General features: G+C 41.7%; 2 protein-coding genes across 2 annotated transcripts in view; both read right to left on the bottom strand.

The window, feature by feature from the left end:
• Positions 1 to 7473: 7473 nt before the first annotated feature.
• On the bottom strand, positions 7474 to 14557 carry LOC310791527 (synapse-associated protein 1-like; the record flags this gene model as incomplete). Its single annotated transcript, XM_083653201.1, has 10 exons — positions 7474 to 7604; positions 8849 to 9002; positions 9093 to 9142; positions 9544 to 9695; positions 10638 to 10777; positions 11280 to 11303; positions 12837 to 12871; positions 13423 to 13465; positions 14130 to 14248; positions 14545 to 14557. 10 exons carry the CDS (start codon positions 14555 to 14557, stop codon positions 7474 to 7476), a joined length of 861 nt encoding a protein of 286 aa, XP_083509327.1.
• A 390-nt stretch (positions 14558 to 14947) lies between these two features.
• Positions 14948 to 17836, bottom strand: part of LOC310791526 (synapse-associated protein 1-like) — a gene marked incomplete at both ends in the record, with an annotated part of 582682 nt that continues 579793 nt past the window's right edge. Inside the window, one exon of the mRNA XM_083653200.1 lies at positions 14948 to 15078. Coding sequence (XP_083509326.1) covers positions 14948 to 15078 — 131 coding nt within the window. The remainder of the gene's footprint in view (positions 15079 to 17836) is intronic.

Below are 17836 nucleotides of genomic sequence, written 5' to 3'. Positions count from 1 at the left end.
TTCAGTCCAGGCCAACAATGAACCACAGGCTGTTTCAAACTCTCTGTCAAGACAGCGGGGCAGACCACGACCAGCTCCTGCTTCACACAGACGTCCGCTGGCTGTCTCGTGGAAAGACGCTACTGAGGCTGTATGAGCTCCGAGCGGAGGTGTCTGTTTTCCTCACAGAGCACCTGCATCCCCTTGTGGCGTTATTTGAGGATGACGAGTGGGTTGCCCGTCTGGCATATCTTGCTGATGTGTTCACCAAGCTGAATGACAAAGTTGCAAAGTTCCAAATCGACAAGACTCTGATGAAACTGTTTTATAGTGCCTACATCGAGTCAGTAATTTCTTTCTCCATTGCCTGTTGGTATGGTAACTTGTGAATCAAGGATAAGAATTCCCCCAGCAAAATCGTGAAGGTGGCCTCTAAAGTAGCCGGCATCCATCTGGACAGCCTCGACCATGTCTTTAATAGACAAGTACTTAAGAAGGCTTTGTCCATCCGTTCAGACGCAGCCCACCCTCTAAGCTCGGAGTACAGGCTCCTTCCTTCTGGCCGTCGACTGTGTGCCCCAAGGGCCACAAAAAATAGGCACAAGTTTTCTTTCGTCCCCGTCTCTATTCGAGCATTGAACGCTGCTGAGGGAAGGTAAAGATGTTTTAGTGTTTTATTATGTTTTTATTGTTTTATTATCGGCCTCTGCCGCTGTTTGTATTGTTTTACTGTTTCTATTGATTTTATGGTTTCTATTGTTTTATTGTTTTATTGTTTTTTATTACTGATTTATCTTTCCATTACTTTGTGCACTTTACTGGCCATTTGTGCACTTTACTTTTTGCTACCTCATTTACCGGTCGCTGCGTGTCTGCACTTTATTGATCGCTGTGCACTTTAATGCTACCTTGCACATTATCGGTCATTGGGTGTCACAATCAAGGTCCTTGATGTTTTACTTTGATTTTTATTTATTCTTAACTACATGCATGTAACTTGTTAACATGCCACTTGTGTTGTTCTTGTCTGTGTTGTTATTTGTATGCCTATCTGCTGCAACTCAATTTGCCCTTTGGGACACTAATAAACTTGAACTTGAACTTGAACTTGACCTCGACCTATCACTTCAATGCAAGGACTCACATATCCTTAACATGTATGACAAAGTGAATGGATTCATAAATAAGGTGAAATTATGGGAGAGGAAATGTGAGGGTGGAGATGTCAGCCGTTTCCCACTGCTTGATGCCCATCTTACCACCACTGATGTTGACAAGCGTCCTGTGGTGAAAATGGTGAAAGCACATCTGTCCAAACTCAACACTGCTTTCAACCAGTACTTTGATGACATTGAAGCAAAGTCATAAAAAGTGGACTGGGTGAGGAACCCTCTCACTGTGAGTGAAAGCAGCAGCAGCCTCCCTGCAAGATTGCAGGAAGATCTGGTGGACATGTCCTCTGATCGTGGGCTGAAGATGGCACATGCTGAAAAGTCATTGACAGAGTTTTGGTGTGATGTTGAAAGGGAATATCCTGAGCGGGGGAAATGTGCACTGAATGAACTTTTTGCCTTTTGGATCTACTTATATGTGTGAGGTGACCTTCTCAGCTCTGACCCACATCAAAAACAAGCAGAGGAACAGACTGAATGTGGAGAACAGTCTGGTAACAACAGCTGTTGCCACACTGCCCCCAGAACTATCAAAGCTTATGAAAGACAAACAAGCTCAGGTGTCTCATTAAAGCTGCCAAATGACTGAATCATAAGAGTTTTGTCATTCAAATTATTTTAGTTTAATATTCAGTTGTCTTCATTCTTGGCAGTGTTTTGCTGTGAGGTTGAAAGGGAATATCCTGAACTGGGAAATGTGCACTGGACTTTTGCCTTTTGGATCTAATATGTGTGCTATTTCTGTGTGCTATTTTGGTGTGATGTGCACTGATTTGAACTTTTGCTTTTTGGATCTACTTATCTTATGTGTGATATTTTGCCTGGTAACAGCTGCCCCCAGAACTGTCAAAGCTTATGAAAGACAAACTAGCTCATGTGTCTTTTTAAAGGTGCCAAGTGACTAAATAAAAATAGTTGAAACTGTTACTGTGTGAGTCTGAATATATCTATCTCTATATAGGCTATATATAATATTTTGTTCATTCTCAATAAGTGTATAGCTATTTGTATTAAAGGGGAGTCATTCAAAATGATTTTAATTTAATATTGTTCTAATTTAATAATCAGTTGTGTTGGATAGTAAAAGTTGAATGAGATTAATGGAACAAATTTGGGAGAATCATCAACACGCTGTCAGGGGGTACACTTGGCATGGCAAAACAGCTCAAGGGGTACACGGCACAAAAAAGGTTGGGAACCACTGATCTAACCCCCCAATTCCAACCCTTTGATGCTGAGCGCCAAGCAGGGAGGCAAATGGGTCCCATTTTTAGTCTTTGGTATGACTCGGCCGGGGATCGAACTCACAACCCCCCAGTCTGAGGGCGGACACTCAGACCACAAGGCCACTGAGATGGTGTGTGTGTGCGCCTCGTCTAACTAACGTTACACGCGACGCAGCAAATAAACAAACAAACTCTGCCATCACAGTCACACTGGACATCAACACTAGCGGGAGACTTCTCCCACCTCCAAATATACAGCAACTTTATAAGGTTAATTATAAAACGGCTCTCTCAAATCAAGCAATCTGATTGGTTCACAGCCATTGTATAATTCCAGTAACCGAGTTCAATAACCCATGGCCATGGGTTATTGGTTGCCATGGCAACTCTCTTACTAAGAGGAGTAATAATAAGGCTTACCTCAAATGACAACGTAAAAAAAAAAATGGCGGAGACAGCTGTCAGATCCTTGTGAATCGATCTTCGCTTATAACTTTACTAATACTTCGCAGAAAATGATGTTTTGTACAAGAATAGATGCGGGCTAATGTCTTCTTTGCAAAAGAAAGGCTGTTAACCCCGCATTTAACCCCGCATTTAACCCCGTAACGTTAGTTGGTGTCGGCTTTGCAGAAAGCATTCAGCTTCTCAAGCGCTGAGAATGCAGCGCTGCGGCTGGAGCTGCCTGTCGGGGATTCCAGAAAGCTCTCAGCTACTCAGCAAGCGCCAGGATTGGCCAATGTCAACTTCAGTCTCCAGAACGATCCAATCAAATCACCCGCATGTTCTTGCGGTCCCGCCTTACAGTAGTGTTTCAACTGACTCTATCAGAATGACATGCCAGTCGGAGTCGGACTTATAGTATTATTATTATTATTATATTATCATACTTGGAAACCTGCGGCCTTGTGGGATAACAGCTGATCAGGGGGATATATTCTTCACAACACACTGGCTCTCATGCTATATTGCTTAAACATAATCACCTTACCGAGGGAGAGACAGCACCCACCGCTAACAGCTAATTAAGCTAAGTGAGTAGCCGATCAGAAAATGGAATGGATGGAAACAGCCGTGTGGTGTGATTAGTGAGAAAGTCAGTAAAAGAAGGAGAGAGCTGCAGGTGATTATGCAGAACTAGTGCATGTAAAGTGTACAGCAGGTAATGACCCACTGCCATGAAGAATATAGTGACATTAACCGAGAGCAGAGAAAACTCTCGCATTTGCAGAAGCAACCTTCAGGGTCTGCATGTAAAGTCTGCACGTCACTCACCTCTTGCAGCTGCAGAAGCACCCTTCAGGGTCTGCATGTAAATTCTGTGCATAACTCTCTCTCTAAAAAAAGAAAAGTCACGAATGTGGCGTTGACTGTAATCTGTCGCTACAAAATAAATAAACTGCATGTGTACAGTATTACTCATTGTATTACTGGGAAGACATGTAACTAACTTTGCAGTCTGAGCCATCTTACACAGCCTATGTGCTGTAACACAGTGCAAATGTCTCAAACAGACTGATATCACATCACAGGATGTTGGGAAGAGTACATTTCTATATACTGTAATTTGTAAAGATTTTATTATAAAAAATATTATGCTGTATTCTCTTATTTTTTTAAAGATAATTTTATTTCAAATTGTTTTATTTTTTTATATATTTTAAATTGTAATATTTAGTCTGTGATACCGTGAAACCGTGGTATTTTTGTTCAAGGTTATACTGTCAAAAACTCATATCGGCACATCCCTAGATACCATTTGTTTATCACAATCGCAAATCGCAATATTGTCCACAGTAATCGCAAATCGCACCTTTTCCCCAAATCGTGCAGCACTAACACACACACACACACACACACACACACACACACACACACACACACACACACACACACACACACACACACACACACACACACACACACACACACACACACACACACAAGCTTCATTCATTATTTCTTTTTTTATCAACACTTGATTTCAGTGAAACACTGCTGGCTTATGAGAAATCAGCCCAGTGAACCCGCCCTCAGAGACGAGAGGCGGATGACTCAAACGCAACACAGCAGTCTGCTCTGTAGGCAAGTCGACGCATGTCATAGTTAGTAGCGCCCTCTGTAGGCCTAATATGAAGCAGATTAGTTTACCACCCATTGATTGAGCTATATTAAATATATATATGTCGATGTTCCCACCTCGCTCTGAAGTCCTGATCTGTCTGCAGAAAGTCAACAAGCCGTTTCTCTCTTTATGAGGAGTCATGTGACTGAAAGACGCTCATCTCGCAGAGTCTCAGACACACAGATGGAATACAACTGGGTTAATTTAACGGTTTAATAAACTGCGTCATGTCGGTCTTCTGTGAAGTACAGGCCCCGCCCACATCAACTTCCCTGTTTGTTTTACTGACGCCATTATCTCACTGTTACATCTTTTCTATGAGCGTTACTTTGAGAGAGAGGAAAAGAGGCAGGTGAACGCAGTAAAACACCTGCGATCAGTAACAAACTGACTCAGAGACTTTTACAATCAACAGATGTGAACTCAGACAGTGGAAAAAGGTGACAGATATCAGCCAGGGCAGAGACACTAAACCACTCAGAAACCATTCACTTACTTAGCAGCACAAGTTTGAGAAGGTGACTGACACCTAAAGATGACTAGTTTAGTTTCATCCCTGAATAAAATAATAATAGGAATAATAATCATGTAGTATTAACACTCACCCTGCGTCTTCTCTCTGCTCTCTCAAAATGGTGTCGGTGTGACTGTGAGTTGAACTGCGACACACTTGACTTCCACTGTCAACAGTTACTTTGCTCCGCCTCAGCCTGTATAGAGAAGTGTCGTGGCAGCAGGGCTGGATGATGATGATGATCAAAACGTCGCTCCGAGTGTTTCCGGCTCTGGGCGGAAGACCGTGCTGTGCTCCAGCAACAATATTCCGCTCAATTCTTGCGTTCCGTTTAGAAAACATGGGCGACGCGAGTAACGAGAGTTTAGCTCAAAACAAACACTTTGGTTTGGTTTGTCCATGCCTCTTATTTTGTCTCTAACTCGTAGCGACTGACTGCCTGCTGTTGCATTTCTGTGGGGGAAGGAAAACACTGCAGCACACAGGCCACCGGAAGACGGGGGCGGGTCTTCTTCTGTCTTCCTGCCTCAGTAACTGCCAGGCGCTCTCTCTCCCCCTATGCTCTCCCCTCTGAGAGAGAGAGCCTGGTGACGCATCAGGGCTGGGAAAGTAACTGATTACATCATGTATTGATTCTATTTATTGTGGATTTATTGATCCAATTCGCTGTGCACTGTAAATATTGACTCTTTTATTTTCTACTTTATGTTTGATATCTTAAGGTGCAAAATAAATAACACCTAAAAACACTTGGCTCTTAGAAATGACCAGTGAGTGCAGCCAAGAAATAAATGACTGGGTTTCTAAGAAAATGATGCTCTGTAATCCAAAGATGTAAACACGATTATTATATTATTATATATTATATTATTATTGAGAAACAGATAAGACAAGATTAGCAAAGCTGTTCTTTTTTGTTGTTGTTGTTGGGGTCCTGAGGAGCTCCAGTAGTCAAATGCAGGAGGACATTTGTTCAAAACTAATCAAAAAGTAAAATAATCAGTAACATTACTTTTATATTGTGATACTTGGATTACTGATTACAATTTTTGACAGGTAACTATTAATTGCATCCGATTACATTTTTAAAATAAACTTCCCAACCCTGGTTACCAATCACAAGTTCCAGAGGCAGCTGTGGGCGGGATTTAGGTGTGACGACAGCTAGAAGCGAGCGATGATAGACAGATGGTTCATCCAATCACCTGCCAGGGATTATTTAAACACACACACCCTTTTCCATAGTTTCCAAAGACGAGCTCCCACATGGTTCTGTGAACAAACCATCTGGCATATATATATATATGTCCTATAACTTCATTTCCATTCATACTCCCTGAAGTCATTATTTCCACCATGGTATGTATCAAGTTGAGCCACAGTCTACTGGTTGCTTTTGTAACAGATTTTAATCTTTATTGAAGGAAAAGATCAAATAGAGAACACATGTACAATACTTCAGCTACAGAGAAACAAGCCGTGTAGCTTAACAAAGACATGCGCACATTTCCAACTTTGTCCAAATGAAATAGAAACATGTGAAAGGAGAATGAAAGGGAAATAGTGGCTGAAGTGCTGCTGTGCAAAGTGCCACAAATCAATCCTCTTTATTGACATAGATTTGACTCTACTGTACTGTAACTATACTACAGACTTTACTGTACAAACCACCTGCAAGCAGCAGCTGAAAGATACTTAACTCAGACGTGGATCTAGGATTTCAAACAGCCCCCCCATCAGAAGAAAGTGCCTGGCACTTTGTATTGGAGCGCCCTCTAGCGGCATTCCGCCTCAGTACATGGCTCTCATGAACAGGGCAAAGCAAGAAGATATAATCATATCTCAAACTTGTATCAGTTACCAGGGTCCTTACACATTTTCAATCAAAGAAAATCACATACTTTTTCCTCTGAAGATGTTGTCTGGTGTTCAATATGATTAACGCAGATCTAGATCTAGATCTGGTCTGATGAAGAAATATCAGAATATGTGAGATGATCGGCAGGGTTCCTACATGCTTTCTTTCACATATGGCCGATGTTCTTGACTAGATGTGATGTTGGTGCAGCTATTTGATATAATGCATGCTGACAGTGGCTGGCTCATAAGAGCATCCCTCTATCTGAACATTATTCTTCACATCAACATAAGCTGTGTATTCAAAGTGGGTCTAGACCAAGATCAAAACTAGAATTGTGTGTGTATCGGACCTGAACTACAACATTTTCCATACTTTTCCCAGACTTTTGTTTTCAAATCACCAAACTATTCACTTTCCAGACCTGCGTAGGAACCCCGAGTTACAGAAGCATGGATACAAGTGGACAGATGGTAATCATATACATATAGAGGGGACTCATATTTAGTCCCTTTGTGCAGCATGGGTTGCTAGTCGTCCATGAGGGGGGGGGGGGGGGGCAGCAAATAAGTGACTGTGCAGAGGAGAGGCAGCGCCCCCTAGCTGCTGTCAGCCTGGAGCATCTTCTCGATCTCTTGGTCCCACTGCTCGTCTCTGTCTGTGGCCTCGCTCACCACCTCGTACTCCTGGAGCTCCTGCTGCAGCTCCTTCTCCCAGTCTGCCGGCTCCTCTGGAGGAGGGAGGAGGGAAGAGGGAGGGGGGGGGGGAGAGGAGAGAGGAGGGAGGAGGGGGGAGGAGGGAGGAGGGGGAGGGAGGAGGAGGGAGGAGGGGGGAGGGGGGAGGGAGGAGGAGACACACCACAGAGGTGGTAAGATGGCTTTAGTTAGTCAAATTAGCATGCCAAATGACATCATGACTGACACAACACTGATATATTGACTATGATTAAAAATCTGATATCAAATCAGGCTTGTATATCTTTGATATGATGGCTATCATAATAGCCATTGAAAAAACTATGAGGCTATGCAGTAACAAGCTGCTCCAGTGTTTAGCCCACACCTAGACACAGCCAACTAGCTGCTTATTCTTTATACACATATATTTATATTTCTGATACAAAGGCACACGGGAATAAAAGACAGGGAAGACTCAATTCCATCACAACATCAACAAGAGATCTAAATCTAAAAGAGATTTGCTCACAGGTTCAGCAGCGTCAAGTCAGCCAGAATAAAACAGAAACGTCCGGTTATAACCGTCAAAATAATGCCATTTAAATCAAAGTACTGTCGCAATGTTTTGTGTGATCCGAAATCCCCCAAGTACCAAAGAGGAAATAAAGAAAAAAATTGCAGAGAAACCTGTTGTAAATAAACATACAATGTTGTGCCTTCCAAAAGCCAATTTTAACCCATAGTGAGTTGACTGGTCTGTACACCCAGCAGCATTATGTAGCCTATTGGTTTTAATAAATTAGCGCTTTCATTTTGAAGGTAATATTGCCTCGCTTCCGGTATCGAAGCTCTTTTTTTCAACTTGCTTTCACTGACCAAAAGGGGGCGTGGCAATCACAAAAAGGAGCCTAACTTCTAAACGGATTCACGTAACACCACGACACTTAGAAAGGCTGGCAGAGGTATGATGCGCTCTACCGAGTGCCGTAGTAGTAGTAGTAGTAGTAGTAGTAGTAGTAGTAGAGTTGTTGTTGTTATTATTATTAATATACATTTAATTACATTTTTGGCCTCAATGCTCTTTCCCCAGGCTTTTCCACCCTACCAAATATAAAATTCGGTGGGAAACAAGAGTGCTTCTGATTTTTGGAATTTTTTTGTAATGAAAAATCTGCAACATTGGCACAAAATATCATCTTTATCAGCAGCTTGAATGCCGAATGCTCATTTCCAGCTTAAGAAATGTAACAGACACACAGTTCCCTAAAGGATGAAACAAAAGTGTAAGAAAGCCGACCTTCAGGAGAGGGGCTGTCCTTCTTATCCAGCAACAGCTGCTCCATCTCTTTCTTCAGGTCGTCCTGGTTGATGTTGGCGGAGTCAAACGCGTCGCTCACAAACTCCGACACCCCGGGACTCGAACACATGTCCTCCTCTTCCTCCTGGGCCGGCTGGGACTGAAAACAGAGAGCTTCTTCCTCAGCCACTTGTATACATACTGAGCATACACAACCACCACATCCACAGTATAGCACTCTTACCTTCTGCATGTCACTGATGGAAACAGGTGGGGTTTTTGCTCTGACATTTTCTGCAAAGAAATTATATATTTTTTTTAATTTAGTGGCTAGGATATGAATATATATATATATATATATATATATATATACACATACATACATACATACATACATACATACATACATATATATATATATACACATACATACATACATACATACATACATACATACATACATACATACATACATACATACATATATATATATATAAATATATATATATATATATATAAATATATATATGTATATATATATATATATATATATATATATATATATATATATATATATATATATATATATATATATATATATATATATATATATATATATATATATATATATATATATACATTAAGGTGACATCCTCAGGGGACACTGGCCCCTCTGTCCCCCTCCTCCCTCTAACCTGTTAAGGTGACGTCCTCAGGGGAGACACTGGCCCCTCTGTCCCCCTTCTCCCTCTGCTGCTGCTGGGCTGCCAGCGCCGTCAGCTGGGCCGATTGCTTGATCAGAGACACCCGGTAGAAGTAGTTCCTCCAGAACGCCTCCTCCTTCACACTACAAACAAACACAAACACAGGTGAGTCATCATAATGGACCGGACCAGGGTTACATTGACATAGAAACCAAAATAATTGAGTTCTAAATAAGAGTCAGATATCGTCCAATCACTGTCGTCCACATCTGATACCATGGTTATGATTTTTATTGATCACATATTAATTGTAGAATTGATCAATACTACATTACGTCTATGGGGTTTTGAAAGGTGCCATAAAAATAAAGCTTTAGCGTACTTACGTCCTAAACTGAGTGAGGTATTTTGATAAAATTCTGGACTAATATGCATAAATGTTTTATTATTACTGTTTTTATTATCATTCTTGATTCTTGTAATATGAATGATATTATTATACTTTGAGTTTTAGTATTTTTTCCCATGGTCTAAAATATGCTTAACATACTTAAAATACTTGCATATTGCACTTGGAATTTTAGTGCTTTAGTCATGGCATCATATTACATGGAAGCTATTGAAAGAAATCATGAATTTTCCATAAAAATATTAATATAAAATACAAGAATCACTCAAATCAAATATAATGAGGTGTGTCTTATTTGTCCAGTCTAGTAATAATCTGGTATTGATTTGGAGGCAGTCGGTCACATTGCATGGGAGCTATTGGAAAATAAATCAAGAATTTTCCATAAAAATGTTTATAAAAAAAAAAAGATTACCCATAACAATTAATTTCATTACACACAACAAAATCAATTACTTTTCCAAAACGTTCAATGATTTTACAAATGTCATGACTTTTCCAGGCCTGGAAAACAAAATATTGAAATTCCATGACTTTTCCAGTTTTCCAGGTATTGCATGACTGTGGGAACTCTGCGACATTAATTAGACCACACACGCGCACACGTACACACACACGCGCGCGCACACACACACACACACACACACACACACACACACACACACGGCCTACTGACTGTTTGGGGACCAGGTCGAAGCGCATGCGGTTGAGCAGCTGGTCTTCTTGTAGCATGACGGTGGCCAGAGGGTACATCTCCTCCATGACGAAGCAGAAGTGCACGCCGGCCGGGGGGTCGCGCAGGAAGTTCCTCTTGTCCTACAGGAAGACACATCACCAGCGCCTTGCTTTTTTACTAGGGATGCACTATATATCGGCAATATAAATAAATAAATAAATACATAAATACATAAATATAAATATATATATAAATATTAATAATAATAATATCGGTATCGGCATCAGTCAAGAGAGTTGGAAAATATCGGATATCGTCACAGCTACTTACCAAATACATGAATCATTTGAAATAAAATGTTGACTTTAAATGATCTGATTATAAGCTAATGTGATTGACAAGATTCTGCCTATAAAAGCTCCAGCAGGACCGTGTGCAGCAGCTAAAGACTAATGTGTTTTAGACACAAGGTGGCGCTTCATGGACCAGATGTTTTTTAACTGCAGACTGATAGAATCAGGTGTGAAACAGACCACAGAGAGCGATTATCGGCCAATCAGAGATGAGCTTTCAACAAAGCCGTGTTATAACTGACATGAGAGAACACATGCTGACATCGTGTAGGATCTGTACGTGACTCACGGCAGACAGAGCCAGGATCTGCTGCTGGATAGGGGTGGGAATCGCTGAGTAGCTCACGATACGATATCGTCACGATACTTGGCCCTCGATAACGATATTATCACGATACTGCGATACTGCGATAATCGATATATTGGAAGACGATACATCACGATACCTGTGTAACTGAAGAGAAAAAAATACCCCTAAAAGGCAAGAAGCAGGTATTATGTATTTATTAGCAGAATTGACATGAACTCTCTCAGAGTTCACTCACTCACTCATACCATTTTCGATACCACGGAGGAAAAGTTACACATTAAGTCTTTTTATTATTATTATTAAAACAAGAAAACCTATATAACCTACCTACCTATATAATTTCTAAAAGTAGATATTAATGATCAAACATTTCCATTCATGTAGCCTACAGTATTTATGTTTTTGTTTCAACTACAAACATAAATAAACGTCAACTTGAAACTATGTTTGAACTACCACACACAGCATAATATTTTAGCCTGTTTATTAAAAAAAAAAAAAAAAAAATTTTTTTTTTAAATAAACATATCGATACTCGGTGCCAGTGTATCGATAACGTATCGCAAGTGGAAATATCGCGATACCGTGAGTATCGATATTTTGTCCCACCCCTACTGCTGGATGGTCTCTTCCTCGTTGTAGCCGACCAGGCACGTGCACACATAGACATGAAAGGGGGCTTGAGCCCCTGCCTTTTTTTCAGTCTGTAAAAAGTGCCTTTTTTTTTATTTTTATTATAATACATTTTTCATTTTCATTCCAACAACACATGAACAAAACAAACAGCTCAGACACATTAAAAAATAAAATAAAAAGTGCCCTTTCCTGACCATGAATGCATTTCTAATGGTGCTTTGTATGGAAATTGCCCTTTCCATGCCGTCACTGAAGGCAGCATTCAAAGAGAAATGCCTTTTCCGAGCTCTCTTGGCCTTGAATGCACCATTTGTAATAGGCCTCTGCATGGAGCAGTGTTTTTCTAAACTGCCCCTGAAGGCACCAACCCAAAAATGAACCCAAAAATGAATGAATAAATAAATACATAAATAAACCACCCAATAAATAAATAACCAAAATATAGGGAACAAATGCAGAATTGTTGCTCTTGAAAATATTTTTTACTTTACACTACTGGAAAGGGATGTTGTGTTGTTGAATCTGCAAAAAATAAAAAAAATTCTAATACACCTTATCTAAATCTTCTGTCTTGCTTTTTAGAATTATGGTTAAAATGCATGGTATATTACAAGCCTCACTCAGTATCGTTCAATGTTTCTGCCTGTGTTGCTATCTGTTGTAGTACAACAACCTAAAGGGAGAAAAGGAGCAAATACATATTGATGCTTAAATGATTTCACAACAGTATTGCAACAGCATGCAACTTTTATATACTAATATTATTCAGTTATGGAGTTATTTTTCCATGACAAGTCTCATCCTAAAATGAGATATTCCTCTAAATCTGGTTAAAATTGGACGGTGGCTGTAGTGCCCTTTTATGAATTTGAGCCCCTGCCCCTCTAATGTTCTGTGCACGTCCCTGTAGCCGACCCAGGGTGGCACCGCTGCATCTGGGCACAAACGCCAGCACAGGCAGCTTCACTCATCACACATTAGGGCAGGGGGTTCCCAACCTTTTTTGGCTTGTGACCTCACTTTGATGTCACAAAAATCCAGGGGCCCCAGACATTCAAATTTCGGTACAACATCGGTAATATTATCAGTGACATCGTCAATGTCGATGTCACTGATGATATGTACAGTAAAGGTGAAAAAATAAAATAAAATAAAACACTCAAAATGAAGGCTAAATTTTGGCAGAGGATTTTTTTTCAAAGGGGTCCCTTGACCTCTCACCTCAAGATATGAAAATGGGTTTAATGGTTACCCATGAGTCTCCCCTATACAGAAAAGGCAGCATTTTTTACAGCCTAAATAGCTTTAATAGATTGTTGAGTATTTTAGACACTAATTAGACCCACGGCACTGGAACACCTAAACGGAATGGAAGTTGGAAACCTTAATCAATGTCTTGCTTGCACCTGTTTTACTTCCTGCCTTTTAGGCACAAAATGGGTGAATTGGGTGGGATGTGAAATAGGCGAATTGCTGTGCATCCCACCTGATCTCTTGGCCTTATTTTCCTGGACAAACTTCTGCTGTTCCTTTTGGAAGTCTCAGAGGAAAGTTTGGAAGCAGACAAACGCACAGGTCAGCACACAGACAGACACATACTCAAAGAAGGAAGGGACCTATATTGTATCAACGAGGTAAAAATTGAATCAATAAATAGACCCGAGGTTTTCAAAGTGGGAGGCGGGCCTCCACAGGGAGTCTCCAGACAGTTTCAGGGGAGGCTCAGTGAATGGAAGTGGAAAAAGATATCTCAAAAGGAGATCACATAGAACCTAAACCTAAACCTAGAATAGTCTAAATTTGTGTGATTTGGTTAAAGAAATAGTTAAGATAATCAGTAGTTTTGGGAATTTTACAGTTTTCCCAACTTTCCCAGAGTCAGAAACAAATAATTCCTTCAGGCAGACCTTATGACAGGCATTTTTATGTATTGGTGTCGTCTGAAGTATGTCAAACAAGCTACAGCAATATCAGGCTATCTTGGCTCAATTAATTGTCGAGTGTGTGTAGGGGGGGTGGCTTTGTCTGAGGGGAGGCCCACAGTCTCAGACTTTGGAAACCACTACAATAGACTACATTTATCAAGGTACACCATCAGCGTGTCCCATTTGCCTCATGAAGAATATTATGTGAATATGAGGACAATACAAATTGTTGATGATGTCGGCGTGCAAGAAGCAGAGAGCAGCGTGCCTTGTCTATGATGCCGTCAATGTTTCCGTCCTCCACGCTCTTCTTGATGGTCTGAGCGGTCCCTGCCACAGACTCTGATATCTTCTTGGTGGCATTGGTGGCAAAACTGAAGATGTAGTCTTCAAAGAGAGGAGGGAGAGGACGGGATTAGGGCTTCATGAGACTTGACTTGATGCATGAAGAGAAAACTTGAGACTTGACTTTTTGTTCTGGTGACTTGCTACTCGACTCTGACTTGTACAGTACTTTGATGAAAAGGTTTCTTGTGTGTAGCAGACCTGTCATCAAAACATTGCTACAGCGACACAGGGGGAGCACGCAGAACAGAATGCAGTTTATTTAAATGGACTTATGGTTGTGTAACGTAGCTCAGTAGCACTACTAACACTGTCATAGTTGGTGGTTTGATTCCCACTGGGGCCACCCATGCTCACAAGAGTCACAACATACTGTAATGCACTTATACCACATTTGCTTCCACCAAATGGCATTATCTTCATGCATATAAGGTTACACCTGGCATTTTTATGGAGGACAGCAAGGCTGACTAACTTATGAGGAGTTCCACATCTAAAAGTGAGATGATTAAGAAGCACGTAGGGTAGTCTTACCGCCCAGTCCTCTCCCCGGCTCCTCGGAGTTCTCCTGGCGGGCTGCTGGCTCGTCTTCCTGGGCTGCTTGCTGTTTGTTTACCTCGTTCTGTGCCTGGACCACCTTCTCTTCTCGCTCCTCGGCTAAGTTGTCCGTGTCATCACGGTCCTTGGGTACGCTGGGTTCTCCAAGCCCAGCCACGACCCAAAACCTTTCAACATTTCAACCTAGCTGCTGTCAGCCTGGAGCATCTTCTCGATCTCTTGGTCCCACTGCTCGTCTCTGTCTGTGGCCTCGCTCACCACCTCGTACTCCTGGAGCTCCTGCTGCAGCTCCTTCTCCCAGTCTGCCGGCTCCTCTGGGGAAGGGAGGAGGGAGGAGGGGGGGAGGGTACACACCACAGAGGTGGTAAGATGCCTTTAGTTAGCCAAATTAGCATGTCAAATGACATCATGACTGACACAACACTGATATATTGAAAAATATGATATCAAATCAGGCTTTTATATCTTTGATATGATGGATATCATTCGGTTTGTTTGATGACATATTTATTGCTCTACACTGGTTGTCTATGGGAAGCACTTAACCTGAATTTATTCTGATGACTGTAATTATGATCTCTGCCAATGGGCGGACATACATTATTATGCAAATGCTTTATTAAACATGCTGAGGAGTGACACATCACCACATTATGCTCCATATTTATCAAGCATCTCAGAGTAGGAGTAGCGATCTAGGATCAGTTATGTCCCTTAACTCATAACCAATGAGATGAGCATATTGATCTAGGATCAGTTATGTCCCTTAGCTCATAACCAATGAGATGAGCATATTGATCTAGGATCAGTTATGTCCCTTAGCTCATAACCAAGGAGATGAGGATATTGATCTAGGATCAGTTATGTCCCTTAGCTCATAACCAATGAGATGAGCATATTGATCTAGGATCAGTTATGTCCCTTAGCTCATAACCAATGAGATGAGCATATTGATCTAGGATCAGTTATGTCCCTTAGCTCATAACCAATGAGATGAGCATATTGATCTAGGATCAGTTATGTCCCTTAGCTCAGTGGTTCCCAACCTACGGTACGCGTACCGTAGGTGGTACTTGCGCCCCCTGCTGGTGGTACTTGGAAGGCTCTGTGATTTTTTTTTTTTTTTTTTTTTTTGTGTGCAAAATCCATGGTGGTCATTAGTAGTAGTTTTCAAACATGTGAAAGTGAAATAATAATAATAATTATTAATATTATTGGCAGTGTTTCTCAAGGTAGGTGGTACTTGCGCCCCCCCCCTGCTGGTGGTACTTGATCCCTGGAATCCCAATGTTTAAATTATGAAATAAACCCAACTTTAAAATCAATTGTAAAACATGTTTATCTATCAAAATAATACTACGAATGAAAATAAACTTGTGATCATTGAAATTGAGGTTTATTTTGTTGTCTTGAGATTTAGAAACAAATATTTGTTTCTGACGGACACTATACCTGTTGCGCATGCACAATTACCTGCCCGCCCCGCATGGTTACACAAGTGGTGAACAAAGACGAGGAGGGATGCTAAAGTGGATCAAAACGGGAGGGAATCGTAAAAGAGCTGTAGTAGAGGAGAGCAGCAACGATGAAGCACAAGGAGGTGAAGACAGCAGTCAACCCAGCACAAGTGCAGCTGCTGCAGGTTGCACATAGGCTGCAGGTTGGAATAAATTTGCCTCCTGCGTGAACTGTGCATAGCTGAATAGACTGTATTTTAACGTCGGTCATATGGTGGTACTTGGAGAGCCAACTACTTTCTCAGGTGGTACTTGGTGTAAAAAGGTTGGGAACCACTGCCTTAGCTCATAACCAATGAGATGAGCATATTGATCTAGGATCAGTTATGTCCCTTAGCTCATAACCAATGAGATGAGGATATTGATCTAGGATCAGTTATGTCCCTTAGCTCATAACCAATGAGATGAGCATATTGATCAGGTAGACGTGATCCTGTTGAGGAAGAAAAACCAGGTCAGCTACCTATAGAGAGCCAAAGTGAACGCCACTTCCTGCTTCAGCGCTGTACCAGAGAAGTGAGTCACTTTGCCTCTCTATACACATTGCCAGCCACTGCTCATCATCCTCATTCTTCATCACGGGCCTGGGCCCTGCACCCTGCGCACGTGTTCTGACCCGTCTGTCCTCAGCCAACTCTGCCGTGCGCTTTCCGCTTCACAGCTGTGCCCACAGTGTTCTAAGCAGACTAGATGGCATCCAGCAGATGATAGAACACTCATCCCTAAGAGACTTGAGACTTGACTTAGACTTGTGACCAAAAGACTTGAGACTTGACTTAGACTTGCAAAAAATAACTTGTGAGCATCTCTGTTTTGTTGTCATCACGTGTGTGTGGTGTGTATGTGTGTGTGTGTGTGTGTGTGTGTGTGGGAGTGTGTGTGCGGGCGTGTGTGTGTGTGTGTGTGTGTGTGTGTGTGTGTGTGTGTGTGCATGTGTGTGTGTGGAGAGTCATGGCATACATACAGTACCTGATCTTTCTTTACTCTTTGCAGACAGTCTCCCAGTTGGATTTTCTCCTCTTCTAGCACCGTAACGTTATTCAACTCACTACCTCAGCTTCTATGAGCTGAGCGGTAGATCTTAGATCAGCCCCCCAAAAAAACAAGCCGACTCGACCCGAGCCCGTTCTGTCTGGGCCCGTCCCGTCCCATTGACTGCAAGTATGGGCACGAGCCCAACCCAAACCTGAAATTGTCTTCGTAAGTTGGCTGCTTCTCTCAACTATAACCCTGATGTCTGTTCAGTCTTATGAATACATAAAGGTTTGAAGGTTACAATGTTATAACATTCTGATCTTATCACACCAAATATGACCCCAATTATATCAACATCTGACCACGAGCGCGGCCGGGGCCCGAGGTATAGAAGGGATGTTCCGACCCGGCACATGGACCCGGTCGGGCCGGACTCGGGTTCTGGCAGAGCCTCTCACCTCTAATGAGTGGACTAGCTTCCCTGCACCATACCGACCCCCGTATCCAAGGTTCATCCTATTTCCTGGAACAGCAAACAACGTTTTCATTGGATGAGAAGCTGACGGGATGTGTGGTGGGT

The sequence above is a fragment of the Poromitra crassiceps genome (genome assembly GCF_964638095.1).
Source record: "Poromitra crassiceps genome assembly, chromosome: 16".
Classification (NCBI taxonomy): domain Eukaryota; kingdom Metazoa; phylum Chordata; class Actinopteri; order Beryciformes; family Melamphaidae; genus Poromitra; species Poromitra crassiceps.
This window is presented reverse-complemented; position numbering and strand designations above follow the sequence as displayed.